At 38.7% G+C, this 19,177-nt stretch overlaps 2 protein-coding genes across 7 annotated transcripts in view; one reads left to right on the top strand and one right to left on the bottom strand.

Moving 5' to 3' along the window:
- Positions 1-1,176: 1,176 nt before the first annotated feature.
- LOC126585168 (LEAF RUST 10 DISEASE-RESISTANCE LOCUS RECEPTOR-LIKE PROTEIN KINASE-like 2.3) overlaps positions 1,177-19,177 on the bottom strand; it is a 126,983-nt gene continuing 108,982 nt past the window's right edge. Inside the window, exons 1-4 of one of the 4 annotated variants that reach the window (XM_050249610.1) lie at positions 12,586-13,381; positions 11,719-11,763; positions 2,693-2,728; positions 1,177-2,546 (exon numbers count right to left, since the gene is read on the bottom strand). In XM_050249610.1, coding sequence (XP_050105567.1) covers positions 1,423-2,546; positions 2,693-2,728; positions 11,719-11,763; positions 12,586-13,369 — 1,989 coding nt within the window. In that variant the 5' untranslated portion in view covers positions 13,370-13,381 and the 3' untranslated portion in view covers positions 1,177-1,422. Of the gene's footprint in view, positions 2,547-2,692; positions 2,729-11,718; positions 11,764-12,585; positions 13,382-19,177 lie in introns of those variants that run through there. The other 3 variants (XM_050249615.1, XM_050249561.1, XM_050249559.1) reach the window with 3 other exon arrangements.
- The window catches only part of LOC126585254 (rust resistance kinase Lr10-like), a 70,178-nt gene continuing 64,602 nt past the window's right edge, over positions 13,602-19,177 (top strand). The window contains exons 1-3 of one of the 3 annotated variants that reach the window (XM_050249667.1): positions 13,604-14,348; positions 14,587-14,613; positions 14,705-14,804. In XM_050249667.1, the coding sequence (XP_050105624.1) occupies positions 13,664-14,348; positions 14,587-14,613; positions 14,705-14,804 (812 nt within the window). In that variant the 5' untranslated portion in view covers positions 13,604-13,663. Of the gene's footprint in view, positions 14,349-14,586; positions 14,614-14,704; positions 15,701-19,177 lie in introns of all 3 variants that reach the window. The other 2 variants (XM_050249678.1, XM_050249662.1) reach the window with 2 other exon arrangements.

Genomic DNA, 19,177 nt, shown 5'->3' with positions numbered 1-19,177 from the left:
AATATTTACTCCAGGTTTAATTTGCAGGTGCATCCCTGGAATCATTAGTTGTATTACTACTTGTTGCAGCATATCAAGTATATTGCTCCGATATAAAAGAAAAAGAGAGTGAATTGATTAAAAATTGAAAGATTTTTGGAGGATTACAAGGCTCTCAAACTGAGCAGGTATTCGTATCCCGATAGTAAGGGGATTACAATTCAGTTCATAGACAAGTTAGGCCTAGGAGCCTATATGTGGAACTGTTTTTAAAGGAAAGCTATCTTCTGTTGATTCTCAATAGTTCTAAGAAATAAGAGATATTTCAGTGTGCCCGAAATACGAGACGGTGAACCATATGATATTATACAATTGGAAGGGAAGATCGGGAAGAGTTCATAAATAAAGGGGGAACAATGGGTCATATCAACCATGCTATTCCCTTGGTTGGCTCTGCGTTTATGGATTTAGACGAGCTGTTGTTCGTTAGATCACTGCATGTGGGATAAGCTGCAAGATGTAGCCATTTGCCAAAGGAATTGAATATCTTCACCAAGGATGTGATCAACAAATCTTCCATTTGGCTTACAATCACAATGATGCTCCAGCAAGTGATAGACATTACGTTCAAGAATCTTAGGAAATTATAATGAGGCTGAGTCCTCCACCAAAGCTATAAACTGGTTGCACAGTACAGAGCAGGCAGCATTTCAAATAGAAAAGGAGGGATTCTCAGACAAATTTTTTAGAAAATGAATTCCACGTCGGAGAAAGAAGGGACCTTACATATGCTTATAAGTAATTAGACTACTCTCATATTACCAATTTATTTTACGGTGGAACCTCAACTCTCTTAAAAAACTTCTAACTAAGAAATGACTTGGCAAACTAAAAGGTTTCGAATATTGCCACTCAGTACTACAGGTGGTGATATTCCTCTTCATTTGTAAGTGAGAGGTCTTAGGTCCGAATCTTGTAGATGGAAAATTTGATACCAAATTAGGTTGTCCATTATGTGGCATAGACGAACCGCCCTCCCTTAGTGTAAATATATCGTTGTACTCACAAGAAGAAAAAAAAAAGTTTTCGATATTGACTAGGGAGGTCCCTCCCTACACGGACAAATAACAACCGGAGCTATCTAAGAGCAGCCAGCGTGAGCCCATGAGAACCAGAATTACCAGCACGAGCGAACAATCATCACAACTAATAATTTCTTGGAACAAAAATTAGAAAATATCGTCTTCATGAATCATACAACATGTCCTTCATGAAATATGTTATTTATCCCTGGAATCATGAAAATATGTTGTAATGAACAACATATTTAACATCACCGAAAGGGAGTTTTAACATTCAATGTACATGCACACAGTACGACTACAAAACCAGAAACATTGCATTGAGATTCAAACTGACAGAGTCCATGCTAGTTGCGTGTCTTCACCTACCCGTCAAAGAAGATGTTAACTCCACCTTGGAATATGATGGATTCGGATTATCATTAGGAGCACCGACGGGCATCTCTTGTGGATATAGAAGAGGCTCCGGAGGCATTCGAAGCAATTCAACATCTCCCTCGAGCATCTGTAGGACTTCCTTCATTGACGGTCGATCGCTTGGCTTCAATTGTATGCACCACAAGGCGGTTATAATCATTTTTCTTATTAATGGTTTTTCCTCCTCTACAACTTCTCCCACCTCGAAGTCTTTTCCTTCATTATATTGATTGTAAACCCATGACGGGAAGTAAAGTTGGCTTGAATGCTCTGCCAATGCATGCAAATTCTTCCTTCGGCTTGCCATTTCCATCAACAACATTCCAAAACTATAAACATCCGCTTTAAACGAAACACCGCCAATATTCTTGTAGAATAGCTCAGGAGCCATGTATCCCATTGTACCCCTTGCTGCTGTTAGAGACACAATACTATTATCTATCGGGTATAATTTTGCCAGCCCAAAGTCAGAAATCTTTGGTACGAAATTCTCGTCAAGAAGAATATTGTGAGGCTTGATGTCAAAATGTAAAATTTGCATGTCACAACCTTCATGTAGATATTTGATCCCTCGGGCCACTCCAAGTGCAATCTCGTACGTTGTCTTGCAACTTAATGGGATACTTCCTTCTTTGCAATAAATGTATTTATCAAGAGATCCGTTGAGCATGAAGTCATATACCAAAGCATGCTTTGTTCCTTCAACACAATAACCAACAAGCTGAACCACATTAACATGGTGAATCCTCCCAATCGTATTTACCTCGCTGATGAAATCTTGTCCATTGCCTTTGGGCTTATCCAACATCTTAATTGCCCCAAAACGTCCACTCCGTAACCTTGCCTTAAAAACTGATCCATACCCTCCTTCACCAAGTTTTTCTTTAAATTTGTTAGACATCTTCTTGATGTTCGAGTACGAGTACCTTATTGGCACTAAAGTCTTTTCACCATGCAAAAATTCTTCTATGGAGTTGTACATTGACAAATGTCTTCTTTTCCATGTATAGATCAAAAACGCAGTCACGAATGGTGCCCCAAGTAGAAATTTTGCCCCGACAAATAGTACTGAACATTGGAGTAAATCACAAAAAACATCATGAGAAAAGAAATTGACTTGTTGCCTTGAATCAAATTATATGCTCAATATTTACCAAAAAAAAAAAATGTATATGCTCAATATTGGATATCATATATATCAGCAAAGCTCTTACCGAAACATTCGAGTACGAACCAGGGCCGTAGAAGATCTGCATTTAGAACAGAACGAAGAGTAAATCAAACTTGACTAGAGCTTGAACTTTGTAAAGTGAATATTGTGAAGAACATTAAATACCCAAGAAATACAAGAAGATATATTAACAAAATCAATGAGAAATAACTAGCTAGTTTTCGAAGTGCAAAGCATTATTATAGATAAAAATTTCTGGTAAGCCATCATAGATATAGCCCCTAATCAATTATGGGAGCTAGTTTGGTTTCCAATTTCTGATAAGCCATCATTCAAAAATTTCTGATGAGCCATCATACATATACCCTGGAGGTAGTTACAAACATATCGCTCCTACGCACACCTGGATTAACATGGAAATTTGTTGCAGTTTTTCATATCCATAGAGGATGCCCTATATTATTTGTTAGGTACATGTTTATGTGATTGATTAAATACCACTCTTGTAAGGTGTAACAAAAATATAGTGTAATTAAAGAAAGTCTGTGGCTCTTAGTACCAGTTTGGTACAGCTGAACAACAACAACAACAACAACAAAGCCTTTTCTCACTAAGTGGGGTCGGCCTATGAATCCAAGAACGCCATTGCGCTCGGTTTTGTGTCATGTCCTCCGTTAGATCCAAGTACTCTAAGTCTTTTCTTAGGGTCTCGTCCAAAGTTTTCCTAGGTCTTCCTCTACCCCTTCAGCCCTGAACCTCTGTCCCGTAGTCACATCTTCGAACCAGAGCGTCAGTAGGCCTTCTTTGCACATGTTCAAACCACCGGAACCGATTTTCTCTCATCTTTCCTTCAATTTCGGCTACTCCTACTTTACCTCGGATATCCTCATTCTCAATCTTATCCTTTCTCGTGTGCCCACACATCCCACGAAGCATCCTCATCTCCGCTACACCCATTTTGTGTACATGTTGATGCTTCACCGCCCAACATTCTGTGCCATACAACATCGCTGGCCTTATTGCCGTCCTATAAAATTTTCCCTTGAGCTTCAGTAGCCTACGACGGTCACACAACACGCCGGATGCACTCTTACACTTCATCCATCCAGCTTGTATTCTATGGTTGAGATCTCCATCTAATTCTCCGTTCTCTTGCAAGATAGATCCTAGGTAGCGAAAACGGTCGCTTTTTGTGATCTTCGCTAGATTGCTCCGGTCATTAGTGTGGATAAGTATATAAATGGATAGAGATAGGAAAGCAAACACAAGATGTACGTTGTTCACCCAGATTGGCTACGTCTACAAAATAGAGGAGTTCTCATTAATTGTGAAGGGTTTACACAAGTACATAGGTTCAAGCTCTCCTTTAGTGAATGATTTAGTACAAATGACATTAGGAAATATTGTGGGAGAATGATCTCGTAATCACAAAACTTCTAAGTACCGGAGTGTGGTATCGTCTTGACTTGCCTTATCTGTCTCATAGGTAGATGTGGCATCTTCTCTGGAAGTACTCTTCCTCTATCCAGGGGTGGTATCTTTAACTGGTGGAGATGCACAAGGTAATGTATCAATTTCACTTGAAGCTTACTTGTAGTTTCAGGTTTGGTCAAGCGCGATACAAACCATGTAGTAGGAGTCCCCCAAGTCGCCGAGTTAAGGGATCTACTGAAAGAGGTGACAGACAAGGTAAGCAATCAGAGCTCCGGCTGATTGTTCACATTCTCCCTATCTTGCAGGCAACATGAAGGATAAAGAGAAGAAAAATGAGAAGAGATGATATGGGATACTTTTGCTTTTGAAGAAGTAATTTTCCACAGGCTTATTCTTGAACTGGGCTGGAGGATTTTCTGGTTTCCTCCAGAGTATAAGGCCGACTGAAGAATTTGAGGGTCAAAATAAGTCCATCAAATCTAGAGTACGTTCGACCCTGCTGATATGGGATACTTTTGCTTTTGACAGAGTAGTGGATGTATCGGCACATGTGCTGTTACGCTTGTCTCCACATGCTTCCTTGTATCCTTCTCACTTGCCCTATCTGTTCCTCAAGCAAATGCGGTATCTTCCCTGGAAGCATAAGATGTTGAAGATGAGTACTCGAGAGCAATGCCAAGTAAGTAATCAGGTAAGGGGTTCCAGGCAGTCAGTTCTTGGCTAGAAGCTTGATTCCAAGTGCTGACTGATTGCTCTCTTTCTCATTGTCTTGCAGGTAAGAACAAGGCCAAAGGAAAAGACAGGGAAAAAGCATGATATGGGATACTCTTGCTTTTAACCCTGATGATATGAGATATTCTTGCTCTAGTATAGCTTATTTGCAGAGGTATTATCAGGGGGAAAGAAAGCTGAATATTTCGAAAGACTTCGTTAGGAGTGCCCTCGCAGATATGAGGAAGGGTTGAGCATTTTTGCAGGTCTGCCTGTCCGTTGGGGATGGAGGTCGACATATATAGGAGTCTCCCTAATAACAAATAGTAATGCTATTCCTTTACCCTGTTTGGTCATAGCACGGTAGTGGGAGCTGTCAGCTTCACATGTTTTAACTCTGTTAGAGCACTTTGAAAAAAGTGGTATGTGGTATCTGGAAAGCTGATGTTGCGTGTGAAGATTACAGACAAGCTTTATCCAAGGAGATCCGGCTCTTGAAGTTGGGAAAGTGGTGCCTCTTTGGTTTTCGAACAAGTAATCCTGTCGGGGATCTGGCTTTCGAGATTCGGAGAACGATGCTTCTTCGATTTTTGAGAAAGCAATCCTGCTGGGGGTCTGGCTCTTGAGATTCAGATAGCGGTGTCTCTTCGATTTTTGAGAAAGTAATCATGTTGGGAGTCTGGCTCTCGAGATTCGGAGGGCGGTGCCTCTTCGATTTTGGAGCAAGCAATCTTGTTGGGAGTGTTTTCTCGAATGTGAGTAAAGGTTGGGCATGTTTGCTAGTCTACCTTGCCACGAAGCATAGAGGTTGACACACAGGGACTTTCCAATTATCCAGCAGTGGTACTGTTCCTTTACCCTCTCTTCGATTTTTGAGAAAGTAATCATGTTGGGAGTTTGGCTCTCGAAATTCGGAGAGCGGTGCCTCTTCGATTTTGGAGCAAGCAATCTTGTTGGGAGTGTTTTCTCGAATGTGAGTAAAGGTTGGGCATGTTTGCTAGTCTACCTTGCCACGAAGCACAGAGGTTGACACACAGGGACTTTCCAATTATCCAGCAGTGGTACTGTTCCTTTACCCTTGTGGGTAATAATATGGTAGCTAGACCTTCAAAATTTATGTGTCTAAACTTTGTTAGTGCTGTTTCTTTGCTATTCTTTTACCCTTCTTGGTCAGAGCGATGTAGTGTGAGCTGCAAGCTTCACGTGTCTCAACTTTGTCAGAAAACTTTGGCAAAGTTATCTGTGGTACCCATGAGCTACTGTTGCGTGTGGGAAGTGGGTGATTGAATAGTACAATTCATGTGCTTTCTACTTCACCAGAAATCTTCGACAGAATACCCATAATTTCCGCAAAGCTGAGTGTGCGTGTGACAGGTGCTGACAAGGCTGGAAAAGTAGGTGCCTCTTTGATTTCGGAGATCGGCCCTCGTGGTCTCTGAGCAGCCCAGTTTTTGAGAAAGCAAGCCTCTTCGATTTCTGAGATCGGTCTTCGTGGTCTTTGAGCAGCCCAGCTTTTGAGAAAGCAAACGCCTCTTCGATTTCTGAGATCGACCCTCGTGGTCTCTGAGCAGCCCAGCTTTTAAGAAAGCAAACGCCTCTTCGATTTCTGAGCAGGCGCCTCTTCGATTTCTGAAGCTTCGTTGAGTGCAGATTTTTATAGGGGCTGACATTAAGTTCCAAAGCACACTTGAATCTCCACCAGTAGAAGCTCCATTCTTGCACTTCTAAGATCTTGATTTGTCCGACCTCTTCTCTCTTCAACACCTTTGAAAATATCTGGCCCCTCCGACCGTCGTTTTGACTTGAACCTTATTGAAGAGGCAACCCCGCCTTCTCCAGACAACATATGGCGCCCATCCTTCGTCTTCCCTACTGGTCCTCTTACCGTTGGGGATTCCGTGATGAAGAATGATATGACCGCTGCAGTGGTGGCCAGGAACATTCTCACTCCCAAAGATAACAGACTACTTTCCAAACGGTCTGATGAATTGGCTGTTAAGGATTCTCTGGCTCTCAATGTTCAGTGTGCAGGTTCTGTGTCTAATATGGCCCAACGCCTATTTGCTCGAACCCGCCAAGTTGAATCATTGGCGGCTGAAGTGATGAGTCTCAAACAGGAGATTAGAGGGCTCAAGCACGAGAATAAACAGTTGCACCGGCTCGCACATGACTATGCTACAAACATGAAGAGGAAGCTTGACCAGATGAAGGAATCTGATGGTCAGGTTTTACTTGATCATCATAGATTTGTGGGTTTGTTCCAAAGGCATTTATTGCCTTCGTCTTCTAGGGCTGTACCGCGTAATGAAGCTCCAAATTATCAACCTCTAATGCCTCCTCCTTCTAGGGTTCTGTCCAGTACTGAGGCTCCGAATGATCCCCCTCCGGTGCCTTCTCTTTCTGGAGCTCTACCGACTGCTGAGACTTCTCCTAAGCAACCTTTGTGAATGCTCCCTCTTGTTTGTTTGTTTTTTTTTTTTGTATATGTACATATTTGTAACTTATCGGGGATATCAATAAATAAGTTTTCCTTCATTTGAACGTATTGTGTTAAATACACCAAAGTCTTCTTCGCTAAGTTCTTTGAATTTTCTTTTGTTGAAGCTTGTATGTTGAAGCTTTGTGAGTGGAGCATGTAGGTTGAGGTAGTGTTCCCTTAATTTCCCGAGTGGGGAAAACTTCTCGGTTGGAGACTTGGAAAATCCAAGTCACTGAGTGGGATCGGCTAGATGGATCTTAGAACGCCATTGTGCTCGGTCTTGTGTCATGTCCTCCGTTAGATCCAAGTACTCTAAGTCTTTTCTTAGAGTCTCTTCCAAAGTTTTCCTAGGTCTTCCTCTACCCCTTCGGCCCTGAACCTTTGTCCCATAGTCGCATCTTCTAACCGGAGCGCCAGTCGGCCTTCTTTGCACATGTCCAAACCACCGTAACCGATTTTCTCTCATCTTTCCTTCAATTTCGGCTACTCCTACTTTACCCCGGATATCCTCATTCCTAATCTTATCCTTTCTCGTGTGCCCACACATCCAACGAAGCATCCTCATCTCCGCTACACCCATTCTGTGTACGTGTTGATGCTTCACCGCCCAACATTCTGTGCCATACATCATCGCCGACCTTATTGCCGTCCTATAAAATTTTCCCTTGAGCTTCAGTGGCATACGGCGGTCACACAACACACCGGATGCACTCTTCCACTTCATCCATCCAGCTTGTATTTTATGGTTGAGATCTCCATTTAATTCTCCGTTCTTTTGCAAGATAGATCCTAGGTAACGAAAACGGTCGCTCTTTGGTATTTCTTGATCTCCGATCCTCACCCCTAACTCGTTTTGGCCTCCATTTGCACTGAACTTGCACTCCATATATTCTGTCTTTGATCGGCTTAGGCGAAGACCTTTAGATTCCAACACTTATCTCCAAAGGTTAAGCTTTGCATTTACCCCTTCCTGAGTTTCATCTATCAACACTATATCGTCTGCGAAAAGCATACACCAAGGAATATCATCTTGAATATGTCCTGTTAACTCATCCATTACCAACGCAAAAAGGTAAGGACTTAAGGATGAGCCTTGTTGTAATCCTACAGTTATGGGAAAGCTTTTGGTTTGTCCTTCATGAGTTCTTACGGCAATCTTTGCTCCTTCATACATATCCTTTATAGCTTAAATATATGCTACTCGTATTCCTTTTTTCTCTAAAATCCTCCAAAGAATGTCTCTTGGGACCCTATCATACGTTTTTTCCAAATCTATAAAGACCATGTGTAAATCCTTTTTCCCATCTCTATATCTTTCCATCAATCTTCGTAAGAGATAGATTGCCTCCATGGTTGAGCACCCTGGCATGAACCCGAATTGGTTGTCTGAAACCCGTGTCTCTTGCCTCAATCTATGCTCAATGACTCTCTCCCAGAGCTTCATTGTATGACTCATTAGCTTAATACCCCTATAGTTTATGCAATTTTGTATGTCGCCCTTATTCTTGTAGATAGGCACCAAAGTGCTCGTTCGCCACTCATTTGGCATCTTCTTCGTTTTCAAAATCCTATTGAAAATGTCAGTGAGCCATGTTATACCTGTCTCTCCCAAAACTTTCCACACTTCGATTGGTATATCGTCTGGGCCTACTGCTTTTCTATGCTTCATCTTTTTCAAAGCTACAACCACTTTTTCCTTCCGGATTCGACAATAAAAAGAGTAGTTTCTACACTCTTCTGAGTTACTCAACTCCCCTAAAGAAGCACTCCTTTCATGTCCTTCATTGAAAAGATTATGAAAATAACCTCTCCATCTGTCTTTAACCGCGTTCTCTGTAGCAAGAACCTTTCCATCCTCATCCTTGATGCACCTCACTTGGTTTAGGTCCCTTGTCTTCTTTTCCCTTGCTCTAGCTAGTTTATAGATATCCAACTCTCATTCTTTGGTATCTAGTCGCTTATACATATCGTCATAAGCCGCTAACTTAGCTTCTCTCACAACTTTCTTCACCTCTTGCTTCGCTTTTCTATACCTTTCACCATTTTCATCGGTCATATCCTTGTATAAGGCTTTACAACATTCCTTCTTAGCCTTCACCTTTGTTTGTACCTCTTCATTCCACCACCAAGATTCCTTTTGGTGTGGGGCAAAGCCCTTAGACTCTCCTAATACCTCTTTTGCTACTTTTCGGATACAACTAGCCATGGAATCCCATATTTGGCTAGCTTCCCCCTCTCTATCCCACACCCACTGGGTGATTACTTTCTCTTTGAAAATGGCTTGTTTTTCTTCTTTTAGATTCCACCATCTAGTTCTTGGGCACTTCCAAGTCTTGTTCTTTTTTCTCACTCTTTTGATATGTACATCCATCACCAACAAGCGATGTTGATTAGCCACGCTCTCTCCTGATATAACTTTGCAATCCTTACAAGTTATACGATCCCCTTTCCTCATTAGAAGAAAATCTATTTGTGTTTTTGACGACCCACTCTTGTAGGTGATTGCATGTTCTTCTCTCTTCTTAAAGAAGGTGTTGGCTAAGAAGAGATCATATGCCATTGCAAAATCCAAGATAGCTTCCCCACCCTCGTTTCTCTCCCCAAAACCATGGCAATACAGGTATGAAGATAAGTTGGGGTCTTTTTAGTGTTTGGTAAACACTCTAAAACTAGCTTTTTTAAATTGAGGGTGAAAAAAAAAGACTAAAAGCTCAAGCAGCAAAACATAGCTTTGAAAATCTAGCCCTTTTCCAAAACATGCAGAGCAACAGTGCATGTTTAATGAAACTTTCCTACACCCTCGTTAGTTGTTCAAAATGAGTCCTTGTCCCTAGGACTGCCGCCGTCCCTCCCACTCCCGCTCAACACCGACCACCACCACTGCACCAACGACTATCCCTCTCCTCGTTCTAGATCCTACACACGATCAAATGCGATGATTAAACAGTAAATAAATTTAGAAAACAACCCAGAAATTAATTTAATTGACAGAAATGCTTAGGGTGAGAAAAGGACCATGATTTCTTCAGTAGCAGGATTGATGATTCTCATAGGCAAGGACTTCACCAAATTAACACCCAATAAATTAATAAGATGCCAAACAATCTTATATGCACCACACAAAGAAATTTACCAAATTCAACAACAAAACCCTAAGTTAAAACCCAATAAACAAATGTTTTATTTATTTACTTTTATACCTCAATAAGTTTGTCCATCCTGACAAGGGAGAAGCCGTATCTGAAGAGCATGAGCAGTGAATTGGAAAGCAAAACAATCTTATCAGCAAAAGGAAGCTTTGATTTGAAGCGCAGAAGAGGAGGAGGGGCTTTTGATGGCGAGGTTGAGGAGCTTGGTGTAGTTCAAAGCATGCAAGTTCCTGGGGTGGAGAATGGAGGCGCCGGCCTCGGAAGGTATGGGTGGAGATGTTGACGGTAGCCATGCGACCACTGACGACGGTGTTGCTCTCGATGATCCAGTGAAGTTGAGATGAGGAAGGAATGGGGGCAGAGAAAATGAGGGAGAGGACATAGAATGAAAGTAGGAGAGATTATAAATAAAAAATAACAAATAACAAATAAAAATAAAATAAATAATTTAATATTAGACCAAATTTTTTTCATGATCATGTGATGACACACCATTTTCGATATGACCCTCGTGATGAAAAAGTTTTTAATTAAATCCTTGTGGTGGGCCTTGTTAGCAATTGAAGTCCAAATCCCAATCCAAATTTCTATTAGTATTCTGCTAAATAAACTCACGTAACTATCATATGAAGGATCAAATTCGTCATTTCAATCCAAATTACATCTTATTTAATGGACATCTAGTATAATTTAGGGTTTATTGGAATTAGTATAATTTAGGGTTTAACTACTTGGTTTTTTTTATTTGTAATTTTATTTTAATTCAATCATATTTTTATCTTTTTATTTTCCAAAATAAATAAACTTAATTTTGACCGATCCACATATCACATGATTTTATTTAACGGAAGACTAACAGAAATTTGGATTTGAATCTCAATTACTGAGTTCACCACAAGAGTTTAGTTAATAGCTTTTTCATCACAATGGTCACATTGAAAGTGCCTTGTCACCATAAAACCACAAAAAAACATTTGACCTTAATATTATACTATTTTTAATCATTTAACATAACCACAACAATTTTATATAAAAGTTCATCAAACATTAAAACATTTTTTTAATATACTTTGATATTTTGGATTTCACCTCTCTTTAGAGATGCTTTTAGACTACACAACATGTTTTGAATATTTGGATATCAATTCAAATTGAAAAGACACGTTCTCTAGGAAGTAGCACCTCTTGATGAAGGGGTGTAAGCCAAGTGTCAAACCAATTCAAAAGGAATATAAAAACTCTCGAAATAGAGGATAAATTAAATGTCATATAAGCTCCCATATATAGATCTCTTACCTATAATCACCGTCCATGTAGCCACCAATAGAAATCGAAAATAACCTGCAGTGGCAAAGAGGGAAAGTGTAAAATACTTGGGCCCACACCCGTTGATTTTAAATTAAAATTTCAAACTTGATATTTTTTTTTTTTTTGCGTTGGTAAGTTAAATGTTAACTTAACCACTGATAAAATTTAAACCCATAATAGCATCATGCAAGAACACAATACATTTCCACTACTATGGTAAATGGTCACTTGCTCAAATTTGTTATTTCTTTGTCTAACATATTTCGCCATCTCCAATGGTCCACAAGCTAAAAAATGACAGGCTGACCAAATGTAGGCACCTTCTTAGCATTTTTGGTGCCCATAGTTGCAATAATTGATTCAAATTCAATGATTAGTTTTTAAAACATTCAAAAGTAGTTTACTTAAATTAACCAATAAATTTAAAGTATAAGCTTAAAACTAATAAATTATTAAGCAACTATATTTAACCTCTTCAATTATAAATTATATATGAATTTGGCCTGATATTTTTATTTAAAAATAATTTTTTACTGAGCTATCTATTTAGCTCTATTAACTGAAGATGACCAAAAAAGAGACAAAGGATGACCATGACCCTGCAATTTTAATTTTAATTTTATTTAGGGGTGTGATATTCACACCCCATTTTACTTTTCACATATCTTTTTAATTTTCGGTCGTTGGATCTGATAAATTAAAGAAGATTAACAGACAGAAAATATTAAGGAGTATGTGAGAAATAAAATAAGAGTGTATAAATAGCACATCCCTTTATTTATTTTATAGAAATGAATTTCTTACGAAAGATGATAATGAAGTAAAAAAGAAAATTGAGATTTATTCCCTACTCACCTGGACCGCTGTTCGGATAACACTTGTCACCCAACCTCTGTTGGCCTCCGCAGTATGAGGGACCATCAGGGGCATATTGAAGCTCAAATCCATAAACCAGAGAATTGTGTATGGATTTATAAGAAGAGTTGTACCCGTCGAACAAGTGGGCATAAGCCGTTCGCTCTATGCTGCAACCGTCCTTCATCTGCCCTACCTCTAAATGTCCAATCTTGACATAGCCATACGATTTTCGTTGGGATGACGACATCGACGAAGATGAAGTAGAAGCAGATTCAAGAGGAAAACATGGAGCAGCGTCCACGTAAAGAGATGAATTCATTGGACGCGGACACTTCAAAAATGTTAAATTTGTTGCGCCAATTTCCGTACATATCGCTGATGAATCTGTTGATGATGCTGTACAATTCCTAGGCGTCGTCGGAATTTGGAAATACCAAGAAAGAAGAGACAGAGAATGAAGAGGAAGGGAGGAGCAATTGCTCTTGTCAAGGCCCGGATCGACAAGTCGGATTGTTTGGTTATGGTAGTTGATTGCCTGTACGTAGTAATCGCCATACGAAGGTGTGTTTAGTATGGTTTTGTTGTTCTCACAAGACAGAGTGAATCCTAAGTTGCCGCAAAAAGGGTGGCTTATATTGCGGATATGGCCGCAGGAAGAGGTACACTTTAGCCGGGTGGCGTTACAAATGGTTTGAGGGGATAAGCTAAAAACAATAAAAGCTGCAATTAAAAACCGCATCGACGAGGAGGAGGAGGAGGAGGACCTTCCACTCATTCCCATGGAGAAAAATATCAGCGAGGTTTGACACAAAAAGTGCGTAACCATACAAATAATTTATATAAGCACAAGAAAAGATTTTACACATGTATGAGATTGAAAGTGGCAGGTAAAGACGAATGACTCTCTCTTTCCGCTGTGGAATTAAGTATTGACCAAAACAGTAAATACTTTCTAAGCTTCCGTGACGTGGTCTTTGGGGTAAACCCGTAGATCAATTGCATTTTTATGGTCAAGTTCTCTACAAAGTTATTAACATATATTTGTTCTTCTGCTTGGAAAAAAAAAACCTCAGAAATGCAGCGGCTACAGCTCAATCTCTCTTGGGTGCGCATGTTCTCAATGACTTTGTTAACGTTGCTCGGAGCAACCCAGACTGCCTATGCTTGTGAAAAATCCCAATGCGGGGATCATGGCGAGGCCATCCATATTCTGTTTCGCCGTGGACATCTCTGTAGTCCGACATCTGATTGTCATGCGAATGAGGCTGACTACGGACAGGAGCACCGAGTGGTAGTGGTGAAATTCTTGGTGAAACGCATAGATTACAAGCATCAGGAAGTCCAAGTCTATCAACCGCGTAATTGCCTGCTGTTAAAGCCTTTAAAAGTTGATAACATCAACATCTCACTGCCAGCCTCTCAGTTCTACTTCCAAGAATCCATGCCTTCCAACGCTACCTTATTCCACTGCCCTGCTGAAAGAGAGTTCTACAGTACTAAAGTCCCCTGCATTAGTGGCCCTGGCTACAGAGTTTATGCCATTGAATCTTCCTACGAAACTATGGAGTGTCCGTTCCTAGAGTCGTGTACAAAGATGTACGATGTTTTGTCGATTCCAGATACCGCTTATGGTTATAACGGTACTTATTTGAAATGGAAGAGACCAAATTGTACAGAGTGTGAGGCAGAGGGCAACAAGTGTCGAATCAAGTACAATCACACCAACACTGAAATTCAATGTGTTCGCTTGAGCAAACCTAGTAAGTCTGCCTATATTTTCAATCTTGGTTTTATTTTAAATATATTCTGCTATATTATTGCACTTGCTGCTTACTTATCTAGTTAGTATCCGACTGAACATATTTCAAATAACTAGATGCAACGCATTTGATATGAATTTCAAATGACCAGGCAAAGAGTAATTTGTTTTCTTCTATTACTAAATTTGTCCGAGTAGTAGATCATCACTATTACTAAATTTGTCAATGCCTTTTTCAGGTGTAACAAGGAAATTTGCAGCCGTAGGTGAGTAGTCTGACTGTTTTTTATTTTATTTCATGTCTAGCTGGACCGTCGGGAATACTATTATTTACTCAAGGATTTGTTTGATTTGCAGGTACAACCCTGGGATCATTTGTTGTATTACTACTGGGCGTTGCAGCCTATCGTGTCTATAGGTCTAATCGAAAAGATTACAAAGCTCACAAACCAAGCAGGTATTCCTACGCAGATATTAAGAGGATCACAAACCAATTCCAGGACAAGTTAGGCCAAGGAGCCTATGGAACTGTTTTCAAAGGAAAACTTTCTTCTGATTGCTTTGTTGCTGTAAAAGTTCTCAATAGTTCCAACGAAAATGGGGAAGATTTCATAAAGGAAGTTGGAATGATGGGAAGTATCCACCATGTCAACGTGGTTCGTTTGGTTGGTTTCTGTGCTGATGGGTTTAGTAGAGCCCTCGTTTATGAGTTCTTCGCCAATGGTTCACTGCATGATTTCATTTCATCGGCGGACAATAACAATCGTTTCCTTGGTTGGGACAAGTTGCAAGATATTGCTCTAGCTGTAGCCAAGGGAATTTATTATCTTCATCAGGAATGTGAGCAACGAATCCTCCATTTCGACATCAAGCCTCATAATGTTTTATTAGACAACAATTTCACTCCAAAAATTTCTGATTTTGGTTTGGCCAAGTTGTGTTCTAAGGATCAAAGCATAGTGTCCATGACTACAGCTAGAGGGACTATGGGCTACATTGCACCTGAAGTGTTCTCCAGGAACTTTGGAAATGTGTCCTATAAGTCGGACGTCTATAGTTTTGGAATGCTGCTGCTTGAGATGGTAGGGGGAAGGAAGAATATTGATTCAACCTCAGCAATCCCAACTGAAATTTACTATCCAGTATGGATCTATAATCTTCTAGAAGAAGGAGACGACCTACGGATCCATCTTGGGGAGGAAGGAGATGGTAGAACTCCAAAGAAACTCGCAATTGTAGGGCTCTGGTGCATCCAGTGGCACCCAGCAGGTCGTCCTTCCATGAAAGAAGTTGTTCAAATGCTGGAAGGAGGAGAAATCTTAACCATGCCTCCCAATCCTTTTGCATCTACAAGTCCTGCACGAACAAATGCAGCTACACCTGCAAGAAATCTAAACAGTCAGTTAGAAGCTATTGCTGAATTAGAGTAACTCTACTTAGATATATAGATAGATATGTGTGCACACGCTTATTTATGTTACTATGTTACTAAGGACTCCTGAGAAGTGTAACCATTGTACCTAAGTACCATATGTGCTCGATAGCTCGGGGTCTTTGTCTGGCTACGTAAGTACATTCGAGGTTTGTTGGATTGCTTGGTTTTTCACTTGAAACTGAAACCAATGGCTGGCCAATTTGTATCACTTTTCCACAGAACTTCTATGCAAAACTCTTTCCTCAAGTTTTTACACCACAGTTCTTAACTAGCTTCGATAGACATATTATTGTCATGCCTGCTTAGTTATGATCCTTCAAAGTTTCTAGGTTCTCAGTTTCCCATTCAAATCGATATGTTTTGTAACTTTTTAATTTTTTATCAGTACTTTTACATACTGAGAGCGATAATTATGCGATTTGGTGAGAGTGGAATGATGAATTATTAGTGAGAATTCACTTTTTCTTGAACAATAATCACTTTAGGATAAGGTACATTACCAACTAGAGAGATTGATCAAGTCACCATCTCTTCCAAAATGTTGAAATACGTTTCAAGTTTAATCCGTATCTCAACCAAAATCAATAAGATATTGTTGATTACACATTGATATATATATGAGGAAATAAATAAACTACTAGAAATGAAAGTATTGGCTTATTCTGATTATTAAGATTTTTTTTTTCAACTCATTGAACATTGAGTATAAACTTTTCTCCTTTTTTATTATAGATTACCCTAGAATATCGCTTATAATTAAAAGAAGAATAAAAAAAACAAAAAAAAAAATGGAAACCATTGAATTTTGTTCAAAGTCTAGATCTTAGTTCTTCTATAGCTTTCCATGAGGTTTAGCTCCAAAGTCCAACCATTGACCTGCAACCAACCATTGACCTGCAAGGCGCACGGCCATCATTGTTGACCCCATAAAGTATGCATGTCGATAAAAATATAAATCAGTCAATTCCTTCCTTTTTCAATTAAATAACTTAATTTCTAATAGACTCGAGTTTGTTGACTAGTACAAGGCAAATAATTCAGCGGCTTGCCTAAAGCGCATGTGGCACAATCAGCCTTACACTTAAATGAGTTCTACATTGGACACATGAGCAAATTTGTCGTTTCATCTAAAGCTATCTTGTTTTGTCTACAACAGTATTGAACTCTATAAGCAAATTTATTGTTTCGTCTAGTTATATATATTTACACATTAGTCATTTAAAAGAGTGTTACAACGTTAGTCACGTAATAGATGATGTAGAAACAAAAAAAATATCGTTCAGATTATTGATGCTAAAATAAGATATAGTTCAACTATATCATCACATGATTCCCCCTCGAGTGTTTCGTTCTCAAATGCCAAAAGAAATGATGATTACACGCGTGTCATTATTAGAGATTGCTAACAGACAATATTTATCGGGAATTATTATTAACATTCCAAAAATCTTATTTGGCACTTCAAATTTCCTATAATTATAAAAAAAAATACATTTGTAAGGAGTATAAAATAAAAAATTTAAAATACTAATAACAATTTCCTATTTATATAGCGATTTTATATGTTTGTGCGAGATTTGACTTCTCAATAAAACTTTGAGACACTTCAACTCACTAGCAGAAAAATAAACACAACACTTTGAAGCTACTCTTGGACACTTGTGCAACGCTCCACATGGCGTGCTGTTGACTTTGACTGACAGCCACTTTAGGAACACACGTAGACGTAGGACATTGTCAAAAAAACACGCCAGTGGTAATTGTGAAATTAAATTAAAATTTTAGGGTAAAATTGAAATATGAAAAAATTGTTTTAGGGGTAATATGAAAAACGGATTTAGAGGAAAAGGTAATATTACATTTTGTTTGGATGAGAAAATTTTATATTACTAAGGAATTTTAAAATGAAATTTTAATTTTTTAGAATTTGTGAATTTTCTTATTTGGTTAACTTAAAAGAATAAGGGAATTTAAATATGATTTTTTTTAAACTCTCACTCATAGAAATTTAGAAATGACACATATTTACATGAAATTTAAACTTGGTGATTGGAGGTCTCAAATTCCAAAGTTTTTTTTTTTGCACGGAAATTCTAAATTTCTATTTTTATGAATCCAAACAAAGAAATTTTTACGTGACAATTTATAAATTCTGATGTTTTTCAATTTATATTGTTGCCATGCTTGCTTAATTATGATCTTCAAAGTTTCTGAGTTCACAGTTTCCCATTCAAATTGATGTTTTGTAACATTCTTCTTCTTTACTATCCAATACTTTTGCATATCGAGGGCGATAATTGCACGACGTGGTGAGATTGAAATGATGAATTATTAGTGAGAATTTCTTGAACAATAATCACTTTATGTTGAGTTACTTACCAACTAGAGCGATCGGTCTAGTCACATCTCTTCCAGAATGTTGAAATACGTGTCAAAGCTTAATGCATTCCGCACCAAAATCAAACAAGATAATGGTGATTCAATATTGATTTATATGAGAAAATAAACAAACTACTATAAAGGAAACTATTGGCAAGTGTTGAATTATTTTGATAGTTAAAGTTTTCTTCTTCAATCCGCTACATCTTGAGTCTAAAATTTCCTCTCTTAACGTAAATTAGTATAGAATATTACTTATAATTAAAAGAAAGAAGAAAAGAAGGGAACCATTGAATTTTCTTCAAAGTCTAGATTGTGGTTCTCTCTAACTTTCCATGAGGTTTTGCTCCAGTCTTTACTAGTTGTGGAACCCACTTCAAATCAATCTTCAACTGTCCAAACCATTTATTTTTCAATTTGCACTTCATAGATCATCTTTGCAAAATATTAGCTAAATCAGAAATGTTTGAAGCATCTAATTGAGTTAAAAAAAATTGATGAACATTGTGTTCTAAGAAATATTGAAATTTCATCATGACAATCAAATGGTTAGTGGTTTTGGACTGGATTAATGTTTTGCAATGGTGGTCTATTAACGAAGATTAAAAAAAATAGACGGTTAAAGTTCGATATAGAGTGGACCTCACAACTAGTCCTTATTTTCACAAAAAAAAAAAAAATAGAGATCCCTTTGGATAAAGACTCTGTATATCTTGTAATTTTTTACAATCGTCCGCATACAAGCATCATAAACAATCAGATGAGGCCAAATAGACAGAAGCCTCCCATGCGTGTGTGTGAGTAATACCGTCGTGGCCATGTTTATAGTGTATCACCAATAGTGTAGACAAATTAATGAGTAGGTAAACTCATTTTGATTGGCTTTGTGAACAAAGAATTTGATCCAACAGTTAGGCAATTGGGTAGACAGATGCCTCTCTCCATCAAAGTAATAATCAATACAAAGAAAGACTAGGTCAATTGCTATCATGTGTAAGATACGGATGGATCTTATA

This window comes from Malus sylvestris, chromosome 2, assembly GCF_916048215.2.
Source record: "Malus sylvestris chromosome 2, drMalSylv7.2, whole genome shotgun sequence".
Lineage (NCBI taxonomy): Eukaryota > Viridiplantae > Streptophyta > Magnoliopsida > Rosales > Rosaceae > Malus > Malus sylvestris.
The sequence above is the reverse complement of the archived record's forward strand: the minus strand, read 5'-3'. Positions and strand labels throughout refer to the sequence as shown.